Raw genomic sequence first — 15,758 nt, forward strand, 5'->3', positions numbered from 1 at the left:
ACCAGCTACTTTTGCCAAACATACCCCTAATAGGAGCGTTCAACCAAAAGCTTTAAACTCCTAACCTAAAAGTTTCAAACTCATTCAACCAAATAAGACTTTTTATTGGATAACAACTTTATTTTAAAAGCTTAAACCTAGAATCTTCTAAAAACTTCCTAAACATACCCTTAGAAGTTAAAATTGTTAGAATCATGGTTGAACTGTGTTAAACAACAGCCCAGCCCATTAGAACCAGTCAATCGAAGAAAAGCCCAATAGACCCATTTAAACTTGAGCAATTCATACATAGACGAAATGTATCGCTAGGGTTTTCTTCTTCTTCAATTTGTGCCTCCACTCCACAGGTGAAAGAAAAGCTCGGATCTCTTCAACAATGGCGGAACAGGTTACACAATTTCACAATCCTCAACTTCTATATACCTACAGATCCTTACATTTTGTTTTTCTTCTTGACAGACGGAGAAGGCGTTTTTGAAGCAACCTAAGGTGTTTTTATGGTGAGAATTTATCATTTTTTTGTTCATAATTATTAAAATCTGTTGGTTGATTGATTGATTGATTTGTGTTAGCTCGAAGAAGAGTGGAAAAGGGAAGAGGCCTGGGAAAGGTGGAAACAGATTCTGGAAGAATATTGGTCTTGGATTTAAGACACCTAGAGAGGCTATTGAAGGTAATATTTATCATTCAAAATTCTTGTTTTATTTAGTTTTTTTTAACTGATATTTAAGCTGTGCTCGTAGTTGAATGATTAGTGGTTACTTGTTGGTTACAAAACTAAATTGACTGGTGTCTTGTTATTGTAAGGATTTAGTTGATTTGAATAATGTTTATCATACAGATTTATCATAATTAGTTGGAAAAAATGATTTATGCTTCTGGTAACTGATAATCAGGATGGTTATAATCAAATGATCAATGTATGCTGGGTTGATTACAAAGCTCAAGTAATAAAATTATGGCTTTGTTTTTGTGTTTATGAATGCGCTTGTTATCAGTTTTGTGTGTTTTTTAGACTACTCGGTGTGGAGGAGGGTAGTCCTCAAAGGATGCTCCTCCACGTAGGATGGGTGTGAGGATGGGCCTAAACTAAAGGGGATGGACTAGGGTGTGGAGGATGGACCTAAATATATATATATATGTGTGTGTGTGTGTGTGTGTGAGGAAGAGGATAGAGGACCGGCAAGACCATCGAGGGGAGGACAGTGTGTGTGTGTGTGTGTGTGAAGAAGATAGAGGACCGGCAAGAACATCGAGGGGAGGACGCTGAAGATGTCGACGGGGCTAGGGGGTGGTGTTCCGGGGCAGCGCCGCTCCTCGACGGGGCTTGGACGTCCCCCATACTGAGTGGTCTTAAAGTTTTTGTTAATTGTTGTGCTGCAAGCCAACAAAGGTGTTTTTGTGGGTCGAATAGTTGGAAACATACTAGAGATGTGTGTTAGTTTCTTGTTTGTTAATAAAAAGTTTTTTGAAGTTTATATATGAATTGTTCATATGAGTTTTAAGGTTCTATAATATTACTTTTATTTCTGAAGTCTCTTTTAGGGTTGGAATATTTTTTCATTCAGTTAGATGGGGCATATTTTATTTGTTTTATTCCAGTGAATGATACTGATTTTGTTTTGGAACCTGATTATTTCTAGGAACTTATATCGACAAGAAATGCCCTTTCACTGGTGATGTATCCATCAGAGGACGTATTCTTGCTGGTACATGCCACAGTGCAAAAATGGTTAGGACCATTATTGTTCGCCGGGACTACCTCCATTATGTCAAGAAGTATCAAAGGTAAGACTCAGATTCTTCACTGTAGTTTATCAACATGCCCTTTTGTAGCCTGTAGGGTGGTTCAAACAAAACAATTTAAATAATTAGAAACTAAAGAAACCCTCTTTGGCCTTTTGATCACGAAATGTACGAGAAAGAGGAAATGATCATGGTTTTAACGATACATAATTGTCTCACCAATGAATGAAATACAGATGATGGGGTTCAAATGAGAATTTTTATACAGTTAGTAACTAAAAAACATATTTTTGTCTTGTGATAATGGATTAGAAAATAATAGAGGGCATGGTCGTAATCCGTAGAGTGGAACTTATGATTAAATATATAATGGTTCTAATTTAAACATTCATTTTTCTAAACCAACTTTTTTTTGAACGACTAACTCACACACCCTCTAAACCTACTTCTAAATTTTCGCCAGTGTGCACCACATGACTAGAACCCTCAACCCTTATAGGGAAGAACACCTTTACTTCACACCTTGATACCGCTTGGCTACAAGCCCTTTGTTCTCTAAACTAATAAAAAATGAGCATCTAATAGTTTATGATATGTGTGTCTACTACAGGTACGAGAAGAGGCACTCGAACATTCCAGCACACATTTCTCCATGTTTTCGTGTGAAAGAAGGTGACCATGTCACCGTTGGACAGTGCAGGTCTGTTCTTCTAGCCTGATTGTGCATGGCGTTCATATTTTAGAAATTTTTATTTTTTTCTGGTACTTTATTTTAATATACATATATATTTGTTCAGACCACTGTCCAAGACCGTGAGGTTCAACGTGTTGAAGGTGATCCCAGCTGGATCTGCCAGTGGAGGGAAGAAGGCGTTTACAGGCATATAAGAAAAGCTTATCTTTCCTGTTTTGTTAGGTTTTGCAAAAACAGTAAACATTGATTTGCAGATTTTGAATTGAAATGTGGTTTGGTTATGTTGAAGATTTATGTAGACTCTAGTCTTCTTTTACCTAAGACATGATAATTTACCATTTTGTGCTATGCAACATGTGTTGGTGAACTGAGTTTGTTTCTTTTCTTTGAAAAGGTTTTATTTTTCTAGAGAGTTAAATGCCCGGATAGTCCCTATGGTTTGGTCTTTTTTCACCTTTAGTCCCTAACTTTCTAAAATTACCTCTATAGTCCCTAACTTTTTAATTTTCGTTCTCGGATAGTCCCTAGCGTGGATGGAGGTTAGTTTTATCTGTTAAGTTGGTGTAAAATGACTATAATGCCTTTAAGTAAAACAAAATGAATTAAGTATTATATATAATATCAGCCACATATCTCTCTCTACTCTCTCCTTTTCTCTCTCTACTCTCTCTCTCCTTTGAAAACCATCACCATCACCACAACCACCATCACCTCCACAACCGCCACCACCTCTCAGCAGCCGCCACCACCATTTTGCAACTACTTGTTACAAAATACCCAGTTTTCTAGTAGTGAGAAGACGTAGAGAACCAAAGAGCTTACAAAGCTGCCATCAATGGTGAAGGTATACTTCTTTGAAACAAGAAACCCGAAGCATCGACAAGCGCCATCCTTGAAAGTATTGCAGCTAGCTTTCGGGCCAAGGATCCGATTGATATCATTACGGCTGTAGAGTTCGTAGTCATATCCTTCGGGTACTCGGATCTTTATGGATAGAATCCATCTTGAACAATGATCAGATGGTAAGGCTGGAAGAAAGGCCTCCATTGTTCAAGGAAAACGAGGTTTCAGATGGTGGGGATGACTATGTCTACATCATCAACCAATGGCGGTGTGACGACGATTGCCGGAGCATACATAGTGGCAATGTGGTGGATGAATATGGTCGAGTCTCTTGACTTGTCGAATGACTTAATCTCAGGCGAGATTTTTGAGTTTGTTAGCAGATGAAGGGGTCTCAAAGTTCTTAACGTTTCTGGTAACTTGCAGAAAAAAAAAATAAAAAAATAAAAAATAAAAAATAAAAAGAGGAAGAGAGAAAGGGGGGAGGGGGTGGGGTAGGATAAAGTGGGCCCATTTTTTTTAACCAGTAAGGACACTATAGTCATTTCACACCCACTTAACACCAAAAACTAACCAACATCCACGTCAGAGACTACCCGGGAACAAAATTGCTAAAGTTGGGGACTATATGTGTAATTTTAGAAAGTTAGGGACTAAAGATAAAAATGGAGCAAACCACAGGGACTAACCGGGTATTTTTTTTTCTTTTCTAGATGTGTTGTGGTTTAAGTAGGGCTGTAAACGAACCGAACGAACACGAACAAGGCCTTGTTCGTGTTCGTTCGTTAAGGAAATAAACGTGTTCACGAACGGTTCATGAACACTTACCGAACGAGATTTTATGTCCGTGTTCGTTCATTAAGGAAATGAGTGTGTTCGCGAACGGTTCACGAACACAAATAAATTTGGCGAATGTGACGAAGGATAAAGGTGGACGGCCTAGAGAGTAGCACTAGAACTTGAATTCCTTATTGTGGAACGGTTGTTGATCGTATTCGTCGATGTAAATAATAAGAAACGAAAGGGAAATGGTGCATAAACAAGGTTAAATATGGTTTTTTTAATTTAATTTTTAGGGTAATAAAATAAATATAAGTTTAATTATATAAAAAAGTATAGATAAAATATATGAAAGTACAAAAATCTTTCATTAAAAGACAAACATGCGAACATAAACGAACGCAAATGAACGAATGTTCACGAACACCTTACCGAACGTTCACGAACACAATTGAACGAACGAGACCTTTGTTCATGTTCGTTCATTTAACTAATCGAACGAAATTTCTTGTTCGTGTTCGTTCGTTTATTAGACGAACGAACATAAACGAACTTCCCGCCGAACGGTTCACGAACTGTTCGCTGAACGTTCGGTTCGTTTACAGCCCTAGGTTTAAGGCTTCTTTGACTTGAGTTTTCACATGCATGGTATGTTTATGCGTAATGGCATGAGATTCAAGTGGGTTTGAATTGGGATATAAATGGTAGGGCTACGAAATTGTTTATTTGATCAAATTCGGGTGAGTGTTTGAACTTTTTAGTTTCTTGCGAGTGTTTGTACTTTTTAGTTTCTTGTATTACATAAAATGTCATTAAGGGTTGTTTGTTTTTTTTAATAAAAGCTTTCTGGCCTTTTATGTCTGCGTCTCGCAGATCACGCGCAGACTTTTGGGTCTGAAGACTGTTGGTTTTTTCGAAGACCTTTCATTAAAAAAGGTCTGCGCGTCCCCTTTTTGATGCAGATGTAGGTGGTGTTTGTTTTTTCAGATGCAAAAGGTCTGCATTCTGCGGACCACATCTGCAAACGTCTGCACGAGAAGAGGTGGACCAAATGCCTGCGGGGTGTAATAAAAAGAGTGTTTGATTCTAATCTCTTTACCCCACATCTGCAAACTTTTTTTCCCTTTCTCTTCTCCCAAACCCCTTCCTCTTGAACATTTCAGATCTCCAAACCACCCACTCAAACACAAATCAACCACCCACTCAAACACAAATCAACAACATGCCAGAAGCACAAAATTCACCCCTTTCTCAACCATACCGTTCTTCACGAAAGAAATAAAAGAAAAAGACAAGAACAGTTCAAAAAAAAAAAAAAAAAAAGAACACAAGAAGATGAGACGTTGTCATCGTCCTTGTAGAATCTGCCATTAATGTTGTCCATTAGTAAACTACAAACCCCCCATGATTTTTTGATTCGGCTTCCCGAAATCTTCTTCTTCTGTTCTGGGTTTCGTCATCAAGAAATGAGAAACTGCACCAGCAAGTTGGATGCAGCCGGTTTTGTTGTGGCAGAGCAGGGGTGGGCGGCGAAGGAGGTGGAGGTGGTGGCGGAGCAGGGGTGGGCGGCGGAGGAGGTGGTGGCGGAGGTGGAGGTGGTGGCGGAGGAGGTGGTGTCGGCTGGAGAAGTGGAGTTGCTAGGGTTTTGAGACCAGATGGTGTTTTGAAGAGGGAGAAGACTCTTGAAGAGGTTGGAAGACATAAGGAAAGGTCTGTGTGGGGAAGAGGTGGGGACGAGGTTTTTTAATGAAACCTCTTCTAAAAAACAAACAAGCTGCAGACTTAAATGTCTGCGCGTGGTCTGCGTGGAGAAGACATAAGAGGTTCTGAAGTACTTCTCACCAAAAACAAACACCCCCGTAGACTCTCCTCTTCTAACTTTTTTTTCTCCTCTGCCCTATTTTCAAAACACAGACTCCTCCCACACAAACCTGTAACACCCCAAAACCCGAATGTTTATATTCGTTAAATGTTATGATATGGTACATCAAGAAATAAATGACTAGGTTATTTAACCTAGTTAAGAGTATGGTAGAAACAATTAAAGGATGAGAGTTGTGCCAATTATAATTAGTGGCAAACTTGAGGGACTAAAGTGGGGTAAATGAAAGTTGAATTATAAAAAGAAAATACACACATACACACACACGATGGTGTGTTCTGGAAGAAGCCAGGAGCTCCATGAGAACTCAAGAACCCTAATCATGAAGATCACCGAATTGGAGGGTTAATTGTAGCTCAAATTCAAGAAGGAACATGGATTAATGATCACCTACTCAAGGGGATCATAAGGTATGTCTTAAAAGTTAAATTGGTGATTATGCACGAAGTGGGTTATGTTGTAAATCGCGAATTCGTGTGAAATTGAGTATGAGCATATGTTAGAATCATCATGTAGAATATGGATTATGCATGGTTTGGGTTAATTTGAGGTTTAGAGGTGAAACCCATTAGTTATGGTAAGGATGAGGACTTGAATAATCACCCATGTCTAATTCTTGTTTAATATAGATGAATTTTGATATGTATGATGTATTCTTGTTAGAAGAATTGAAAGAAATGTGATGCTAATATGTTTGATGTTTATGTGTGAATGATGCATGTTAATTAGTAGGAGGAATTGGAGGAATTATGTATGAGATTAGAAGAATATGCATAAATTAGTTGTACACTATGCTTAGGAGGTAGTATACACATTAAGTATATGATGAAATTATGAGGTAATTGAGATTAGATCACTTGTAAGTGATTAACAAAGTAGTTATGAAGTGGGTTTAGTATAATATGGTGAAAATGATCATATGCTCATGTTAATGATGTTTGAAATTGTATATGTGTGAATGTTTGAAGAAATCGGCTAAGATTTGATAGGTTAGCATGTTATAAGGTTGAATGATAATTTTGATATAAGATCCGTGAGGTGGAATGGATCGTGATAAACAATTAATAAGCTAACTATCTTGAAAATAATATATGATAGTTTGATGCTTGATAAGCGATGTGGAAGTTTGGGAAAGAAGCGGGTCAAACGGGACTTATGCGCATGGGAAACATATTTGGATGCAATGTAAGTAGAGCTTACACCCCTCTTCGTAGAATATCTATTCGTTGTATTGATTATGAACATGGTAGGTAAATGTGTGAGGTATGATGTTCCGACAAGTATTTGATACGGGTCGGAATATGTGGGTATGATAAGAAATTAAGGTTGATGTTTTAAAAAGGGTAAAGAGGGTATTATAGTAATTTTGGTTACAAGTTAACGAAGAAATAAGTTACATGGATGGGATAATGAATAATTAAAACCCCACAAGGGTAAAATGGACATTTAGATTTAACGGGTCAAATGGTGGAGATGTCCCCATTTGGCGTTGTCGACTAATGAATTGTTTTGTCAAGTATCATGAATTAACAGAATGTATAGCGAAAGGATTTGCGTTGCTACTATCTAGCAATTTAGCGGATGAAGTATTAAAACGGGTCATAGCTTTGATCTGAACCAGGTACGTGCGATTAAAGTTGTAGTTAAGTCGTATGATTGGTTAAATATGCAATGAAGTCCTTGTTGTAAATGTTGGAACAAAGTTGACCAAAACGCCCTTGGTGGGTATATCGGGCAAACGATCTTCAAAGTTGTTTAGGAATAAGTTGTTTGATTTAGTGAAATGATTTGGTCAAGTATGAAAGAGAAGTGTTTTAGTGCATTATCTGTCTATCGCCTCTGTCAATCTAGTCCGTAGCAGAAACCGAAGAATTCTAAGCTTTTAGTGTTATATCTAGTTAGAAAGGCAAGGTGGCAATTTTGTAAATAATGAGATTTCTCATTATATCCCTTAGCCTATAAATAGATCATTTAGTTGTAAAGTTTAAGACTTTTGGCTCATTTGAAGATTTAGAGATTTATTCTAGAGAGAGAAAGTCTAGAGAGAGAAAGTCTCTCTACGTGATTCACGGCTTTGTACACGACATCATATCAATAGAATCACGTCATTAGTACGTTCTTGTGTGTTCGGTCACGCACGTTCACGGATTCCGCACGTCGAATGTTTGTTACGCAATCGAACGGTGTCAAAACCGATCCTACAAGTGGTATCAGAGCTAGGAGCTCGATTGCTTTGATCAAACACATTGATTCGTACTAGATTTCAGCGATTTCAGATCTGATTTTCATCTATTTCTTCAATTTTTTCACTTTTATCACGTTTTTCGCTGAAAAACGTCAAATTGAACGGGATTTTACGGTCCGAATCGGCTGATTTTTTGATATGTTGTGCTAAAACACCTGATCTATAACCCTACCAAGTTTCAGATCCAAACTCCTAGCCGTTTAGGAGAAATCGAAGTTTTTCGGTCTGTTTTCGCGTCAAAAAAATCTGTAGTTTCGCTTATTGTGACATGTGTAGTTTCGCTTATTGTTACATGTCTGGTTCGCTTATTGTGACATGTGTGGTTCGCTTTTATGACCCAACAGGTTCCGCTTATAAGTCCAGTAAGGTTCGCTTATTCGGTCCAATAGGTTTCGCTTATTAGTCATCACGGTGGTTTCACGTATAACTGTCATCGTCATTGTATTGTCTGAACATTTAAAAGACTGTCGGCCCAATCACAAATTCAGATTTAAGTGTCGGTCATTTAATACCTTTGAGATAATCAATGAATTGCATGTGATGTTGTCGGAACTAGTGTTTGAGATTTCAGTTTGTCGGCAAAGTTGAGGTCCAATCAGATTAAAAGAAACATCGGCCCAATCATAATTTGTTTAAAATTGAAATTGTCGGCTTGTGCATGTGATCCATATATCGGACAAAATTAATTGTCAACAGCACATTATTTTGAACGTCCCAATCAGCTGAGTATGTTTTGAATTTTGGTCCAATCAACATTTAAAGTCAATTGTGTCAGCCCATCTTATATCACGGCCCAATCACAATAAATTGTCAATAGAAATCGGTTCAATCAAAGACAACCAAACATTAATTCTTGACTTGAGTTAGTGGGTATCGAGTGTTATAAGAGGTCTAATCACAGTGAAGTACAATTTTGACAATCACAAAGGTTTTGACAATATGTGTTAAGTCATCGGTGCAATCACTGTGTTGGTCCAATCACAGTGAACATTTAGATTTGTCGGCTCCTTAATTGAGATTATCAGGCCAATTGTTTACATAATATCATTTGTTTTAGAGGTCGGCCCAATCATAAACTTTAAACAAAAGGCCCAATCATTGATGGTTACATGTGATATACTTGGATCTAATTACATGTTTGCGGCTCAATAAAGGTCTGATAGTGTGCACCGGCCCATGTGATTTTCCTTGTCAAATTGAAAGGCCTAAAGAAGTGAGATGATTTCAAGTGTTGGCCCAAGTAATCTTGAACTAATTAGATTTGAGTGAAACATCACTATTGTCGGCTTTAGTGGATTTGTTGTTCCAATTAAATCAAGTGTAAAAGTTTACAGCCCAATCAGTGAAGGCCCAAGTTCATTCATTTAGAGATTTCTTCCGAACAACATTTATCCGCGAACTTTTGACAACGAATCTTAGATTGGCTTCACAAACACAATTTCACGTATTCAGTTCAGTTTAAACTGACTGTTTGATTGTTGGTTTGCAGGTGACACGAGGCTATTTACAAGGTAATTCACAAATATAAGTTCATGGCGAAAGATGAACCTATTCCGTGGAAAGATAATCGTACTGAAGAGCAGAAGTATAACTATAGGAAAATGATTGCTGAAAACAAAATCATTAGAATTTCTCGTATTTATTTGGAAGCGAGAAGAGCAAAAAGATGGGATCCGAACAGGGAGTGTTATCTTTATCCATATGGAAACATTGCGATCGATGACAAAACACTTGATATCGAAGCCATAATCAAGGAGTACAAAGAAGAGGATGAGTATTGGCAGAATAAATGGTGGGGAACTCCAACTGAGAAAATGAAAGAGGAAGAAAAGAAAGAGAAAGAAGAAGAAGAGAAAAAGATGAATGGAAAATGTTCGAATCGTGAAAAATCAGAAGCAGACAGTGTGAAACTCTTGAAGGATGTGGAGAGTTTGACATTGGAAAACAATACTTTGAAGATTGACAAGAAAGCTGATGATGAACAGATTCTGGAGTTACGCTTGAACTGTGAAAAACTGAAATATGAGAATGATAAACTGTTAAAAGATTTAAACAGTTTGACATCAGAAAACAAAATTTTGAAAGAAAATGAAAAAGATTTTGAAAGCAAAAGAAAATCTTCAGAAGATGAAGATTTCTGGATAAAACTGGAAAACAAAAATCTGAAAGAAAATGAAACAAGATTTCAAGAACAGTTAAAAGTTTTGGAAAATGAAAAATCTGTTCTTGAAAATCTTAAAATTGAAAATGAAAATTCAATCAAGTTCTACCTTGAAAGAATCTCTCAGCTTGAAAAAGAAGCTGAGAATTCAAGAAACAAGATTGATGAACTTGAAAAGAAATTGAAAGGTTTTGTGACTGCATCAGATAGCTTGAATTTTCCCTGTCCAAAACCGATCAATTCTGTTTCAATAAGTGACAATGTCACAAATTTTGACAAGGTCAAAATTGAAGATTGTAATGACAAATCTGATGATGAAAAAGAAAAAGATGAAAAAAGAAAAACATTTTTGAAATTAAATGAAATGTTTAAAAATACTGTTTTACATTCTACTGAGAAAGGTGAATGCTCAACGTAAAAACCCGTACAGAAGAATGTGGAACAGAAACAAAAAGATAAAAAATCGAAAAATTTTCAAAAAGAAAATAAAAGCTCATCAGATCAATCATCCAATCACAATAAAAAATCACAAAAATTTAAAAATCAAAACTCAAAAATAGTTGGTAATCAGTGGTGCAGGTTTGACCACAGTTCTCAAAAGCCAAATCCAGCTTACAGGAGAAGATGGGATGAAGATTCTTCAAGGACAAATCATTACAATGATAGAAAACAGAGAAATGGTGATTACCACAAGGCAACTCAATGCTATGATCTAAGTGTGTGGTATGAAAATGGTGTACGATATGAAAGAGAGAAGAGGTATGATAACAGAGTGTGTTACTCTTGTGGCTATCAAGGACACATTGCTGTTAACTGCCAAAGCCAGAGATTTGAAACAAGAAGATGCTATAATTGTCATATCAGAGGACATGTTGCCAGAGATTGCCCAAGGAGATCGATGGGAAGATCGAGGGATAAATCTCAAAGAATGACAAAGAAACCAGTCAATGTCAAGCCCAAAGAACATAAAGTTCAAGAACCAAAAGTTCAAGAAAAGAAAGTAAAGCTTTAACAAGGGTAGAAAGACAAACTGAGGAAGAAAAGAAAGAAGGCGAGAGAGTATCTCCAGAAGATTTTGTCCTCGGATACAACAAGAAAATCAGAGAAGAGTTCAGATAAATCGTTTTGCTCTCCAAAGAATGACAAATCAAGCAAAACGAATTCATCAGATGCAAATCTGAGAACAGAATGCAGTGTTAAGAAAGAAAAAGTTCCTGGCATGGAATTTGTTTCTTCGGAAACAAAGGAGCCACATGTCGGCGATGAATCTGACTCATCAAAGTCAGACAAGCCACATTCAGGCAATGATTCTGGTTCGTCAAAACCAGAAGAGCCTTTTGTTGAGGTAAAAACCGTCAAACCCAAGGCTGGTCAGGCTTGGGTGGATCTTTTCAAATGAAAAACCCTGACTTGCCGGAGTTCCCAGGTTGGTAAGTGTGGAACAGGTATCGGCATCTTTCTTGAGAAATTCACAGGTTGGTAACTGTGATATTTCGAATTACAAAAAGACTAATCAAGGACATTAAGTTGTACTCGATTTCTCTTTCCGACAAGTGATTAAAGGAAAACAATGTGATGAAAGAATCCCGAATTTGTGAAATGACACACACAACTAATTTTCCGGAAAAACCATTTTGATTAAAACAAACTTAAGTGTTTTGAAATCTAAATGGGAAAATAGTTTGTTGTCAGGGGGAGTTCTGATTGTTTATAGTGATTCGATATCAGTTTGTCATTTTATTTGTACAGTTTTCAAATTTTCCTTGAAAATCAAAATTGAAACATATTTTGATTTTAGGGGGAGAAAATTTTTTAAAAAATTAGAAAATTTGAAAATACCAAAAACATTGAAAAATCAAAAATGAGTTTTGTTGAGAAAAGAGGAAATGATAGTACATCAGTGGACTATCACAGCACGCTAAAGAAATGAAATGTCAAATGTGATAAACGGTCTCACTGATGATGTGTCGATAGGTTTTCGCACATTTAGTAGATTTATTCGGGATATAAACCTAAAATTTCAAACTTGCGAAATTTGTGGGGAACACTTCTTGGATATATAGGTAACCCCTGAAATCTCGTTTGAAAGGTCTCGTATTCTGATATACTAGGTTTTTATACTCAATGATGTCTGGGGGATTATTCCGGGACTTTTGCTGAACGGAAGTTCTGACCTAGTCCTTGGCTAATACTTTCACCAAATGCTTGAAACATAGCATAAACCCTCAGCATGCAGATGAAACAATAAAATTGATAGTCGCTGCTGTTGTAGTTAAAAGATCCTCTAAAGGGGACATACTAAAAAGTCGAAGCTGATATCTCTCTGCGCATACGGAAGTATCGACCTGAGATCCCTCGGCCCTCGCATACCTAATTTATGTACAGATATCATTGTAGTATGCTCACCTGTAAGACTGAATATTGGGATTCTGGATACGGGAGTATATTCAAGAGGTGGGACACATGAATGAGTTAAGTTCCTAAAACATCTAAATCGTATCCTGAATAGATTGAAAATTGTGTGAAAATTTAAGAGGACAACTATATCGTCAATCTACGTGAATCGTTTAGAACTTAAAATGATTAAAGCTTAACGGTGCTAGTGATTTGTCTCATGAACTGATATGATCCTCTTACACAAACTCACAAAAATATTATCTGTATATATTTGTTTACTGCATTTCATTCAAAAACAAAAATCCAAAAAGATTTTCGGAGTGTTTTAGCATAAAATTTTTGAAAAGTCAAAAAGATTTTCGACAACTGATGTTGAAGAGCTGATATTCAAAATTCGAGTGCTACACATGATGAACAGGATTGGGAGAATATGTTGAAAACTTTGAATGTCATATACAAATGTTGAAAAGGTTGTATGCTTAGTTAATCAAGGTCATTCATTTGAACTTGATGTAACTATACAGGTTGATGAATTAATGATTTCTACCTGTAAGTTTCTTAAATCTAACTGTTATAAATTTGTGAAACTTATGTTGAGGTAGAGGATGTGCAGGTTAACCAGGTTTCAAGTCCTGAGCAAATGCAGAACAAAGCCAGGAATTGATCCTGAACTTGTGAAACGATGAAAGCCAGACTACGATCCCGGCAGCTGAGTCTAAGGGGGAGTCTGAAGACGAGCTCAACGCAAGAGGAATCGTGGATTCAAAAAGCCAGATAAATATTTTGGAGGAGCTTGTATACGGAAATCCAGGTGTCGATCCCAAAAGCACGGAAGCTTGACGAAAGGGGGAGCCTGAAGAAAGAGTCTACCGAGAGGGGGAGCAACGGAAGCTCGAAGACAGATCCACGGGGATTCAGTTCGAGAAAGAGAAAGACAAGGCGCTACAAGATTGACTACGGCAATATCCAAGGGGGAGTCTGTTAGTGCATTATCTGTCTATCGCCTCTGTCAATCTAGTCCGTAGCAGAAACCGAAGAATTCTAAGCTTTTAGTGTTATATCTAGTTAGAAAGGCAAGGTGGCAATTTTGAAAATAATGAGATTTCTCATTATATCCCTTAGCCTATAAATAGATCATTTAGTTGTAAAGTTTAAGACTTTTGGCTCATTTGGAGATTTAGAGATTTATTCTAGAGAGAGAAAGTCTAGAGAGAGAAAGTCTCTCTACGTGATTCACGGCTTTGTACACGACATCATATCACTAGAATCACGTCATTAGTACGTTCTTGTGTGTTCGGTCACGTACGTTCACGGATTCCGCACGTCGAACGTTCGTTACGCAATCGAATGGTGTCAAAACCGATCCTACAAAGTGTATGTTTTTTTGTAAGTCATAGACCATTTAATGCGCAAACACTCATAACGGGTCAAAATAAGCTTTTGAGCGAAAATGGGTTAAGTGGATGCAAGACATCCGAGAATTTAATCTTTTATGGTAGACAATGTTGAAATTATAAGGTTCATGAGATATTGAGGTCAAATAAACAGATAATTATGATAAATGCATGAACGGGTCAAAACTTGTAAAAAGGTTATAGGTCGAAAGCTTAAAAGTCTAAAATTTTTTTAATCTGGATGTCGGATGTTAACTCCATGTGATGAGAATTAAATTACGAGCGCGTAGGAAAAAGAATCGTGTAAAACGGATCAAAAACGAGAGAGTTATGCTCATTTCCGTAAAATGGGGTTGTGCTGGGAATATGCAGCAACAGCTGCAAACGTTCTGATCATAATGGGTGGTGGCGCGACGCGACGGCAAAGGCATTAGGCCATCGCGCGACGCCACAGTTTCCAGATTTTAGAAAAAAACAAATTTTAATTGTATATGCAATGCGAACCCGTTTAGACCGTTTTTAAACGCTTATCTACGAAGTATGATTGATTTATTTCATGTTTTAGGAAAGGTAGGTATGTATGTATTTACGCAAATAGGAACATATGGGCGTATGCACGTATATAGACATGTATGAACGTATGTACGTATGTAGGTACGTATGCATGTATGTATTTATGCAAGTAGGTATATATGAGCGTATGCAAGAATGTAGTCGTGTATGAAGGTATGTACATATGTAAATATGTGAGTGTGCACGTATGTAATCAGGTATGCATGGATTTTTGCAAGTTTTCAATACCATACAGTATTGACGTTATTAATAAGTGTGCCTTGCGAATAAGTGTAACGTAGGTACATTAAGGAAGTCTCACCAGGGATCATATACTCAGATGGAATGCCTAATTGTAAAGAGATTAAAGGAATGAAACGTAAAACGAGGTTGAGTCTTGATCATGTTTATAATGTATGCTAATGTTGCGAATGTATGTGGTGAGTGCAGGTAGTGCGAATCACGGAGGAACATCACGAGGAGTAGAGATCGAAGATCGGGTCATAGGATAGGTTGTACGGGAACGTTGGTGTATGTAATATAGTAAACATAAGTTATGTTTTATTAGTAAATGAGCCGATTAATGAACTTATGTAAAAGAGTTATTTTCGAAAATGAACTTTCTAGTAAGTCAAAACGTTTATAACGAAGGAAATTTTATAGTACGAATTTCCGCTGCGACTTTTGGTCAAATACGAATTAGAGTCTTATAAAACCATAGCACCTTCTTCTCCACCCGTTCTTCCTCCCAGCCGCCGCCTCCACATCTCCGCCACCCCCACAGCGTCGCCGTCACCTCCACTCCTCTCCACCGTCGTGTCGCCTCCACTCCTCTACACACCCACCGCCGCGTCACATCCACTTCTATCCACAACCACCGTCGTGTGATCTTGGTTGAAAATGATGAGAAATAGAGTTGGATGGTAGCCAGTGGTGGTGAATTCAAAGTTCAATCAGCAAGAATTAATCATGATAGGGCTGGGGTCATATCCGTTTTTTCACTCATGAATGAAACAACTGGATTCCATCTCATATCCCTGTTTTCTAAGGTGGGTTTCAGTTAA

At 37.4% G+C, this 15,758-nt stretch overlaps 1 protein-coding gene across 1 annotated transcript; it reads left to right on the top strand.

The window, feature by feature from the left end:
• The first annotated feature begins 268 nt into the window (after positions 1-268).
• Positions 269-2,807, top strand: LOC110940250 (40S ribosomal protein S11-2). Its single transcript, XM_022181801.2, has 6 exons — positions 269-388; positions 460-500; positions 573-673; positions 1,644-1,788; positions 2,357-2,446; positions 2,544-2,807. The coding sequence occupies exons 1-6, from the start codon at positions 377-379 to the stop codon at positions 2,632-2,634; spliced, it is 480 nt and encodes a 159-aa protein (XP_022037493.1). The 5' UTR covers positions 269-376; the 3' UTR covers positions 2,635-2,807.
• Positions 2,808-15,758: the final 12,951 nt, after the last annotated feature.

This window comes from Helianthus annuus, chromosome 16 (genome assembly GCF_002127325.2).
Source record: "Helianthus annuus cultivar XRQ/B chromosome 16, HanXRQr2.0-SUNRISE, whole genome shotgun sequence".
In the NCBI taxonomy this organism is placed as follows: Eukaryota; Viridiplantae; Streptophyta; class Magnoliopsida; order Asterales; family Asteraceae; genus Helianthus; species Helianthus annuus.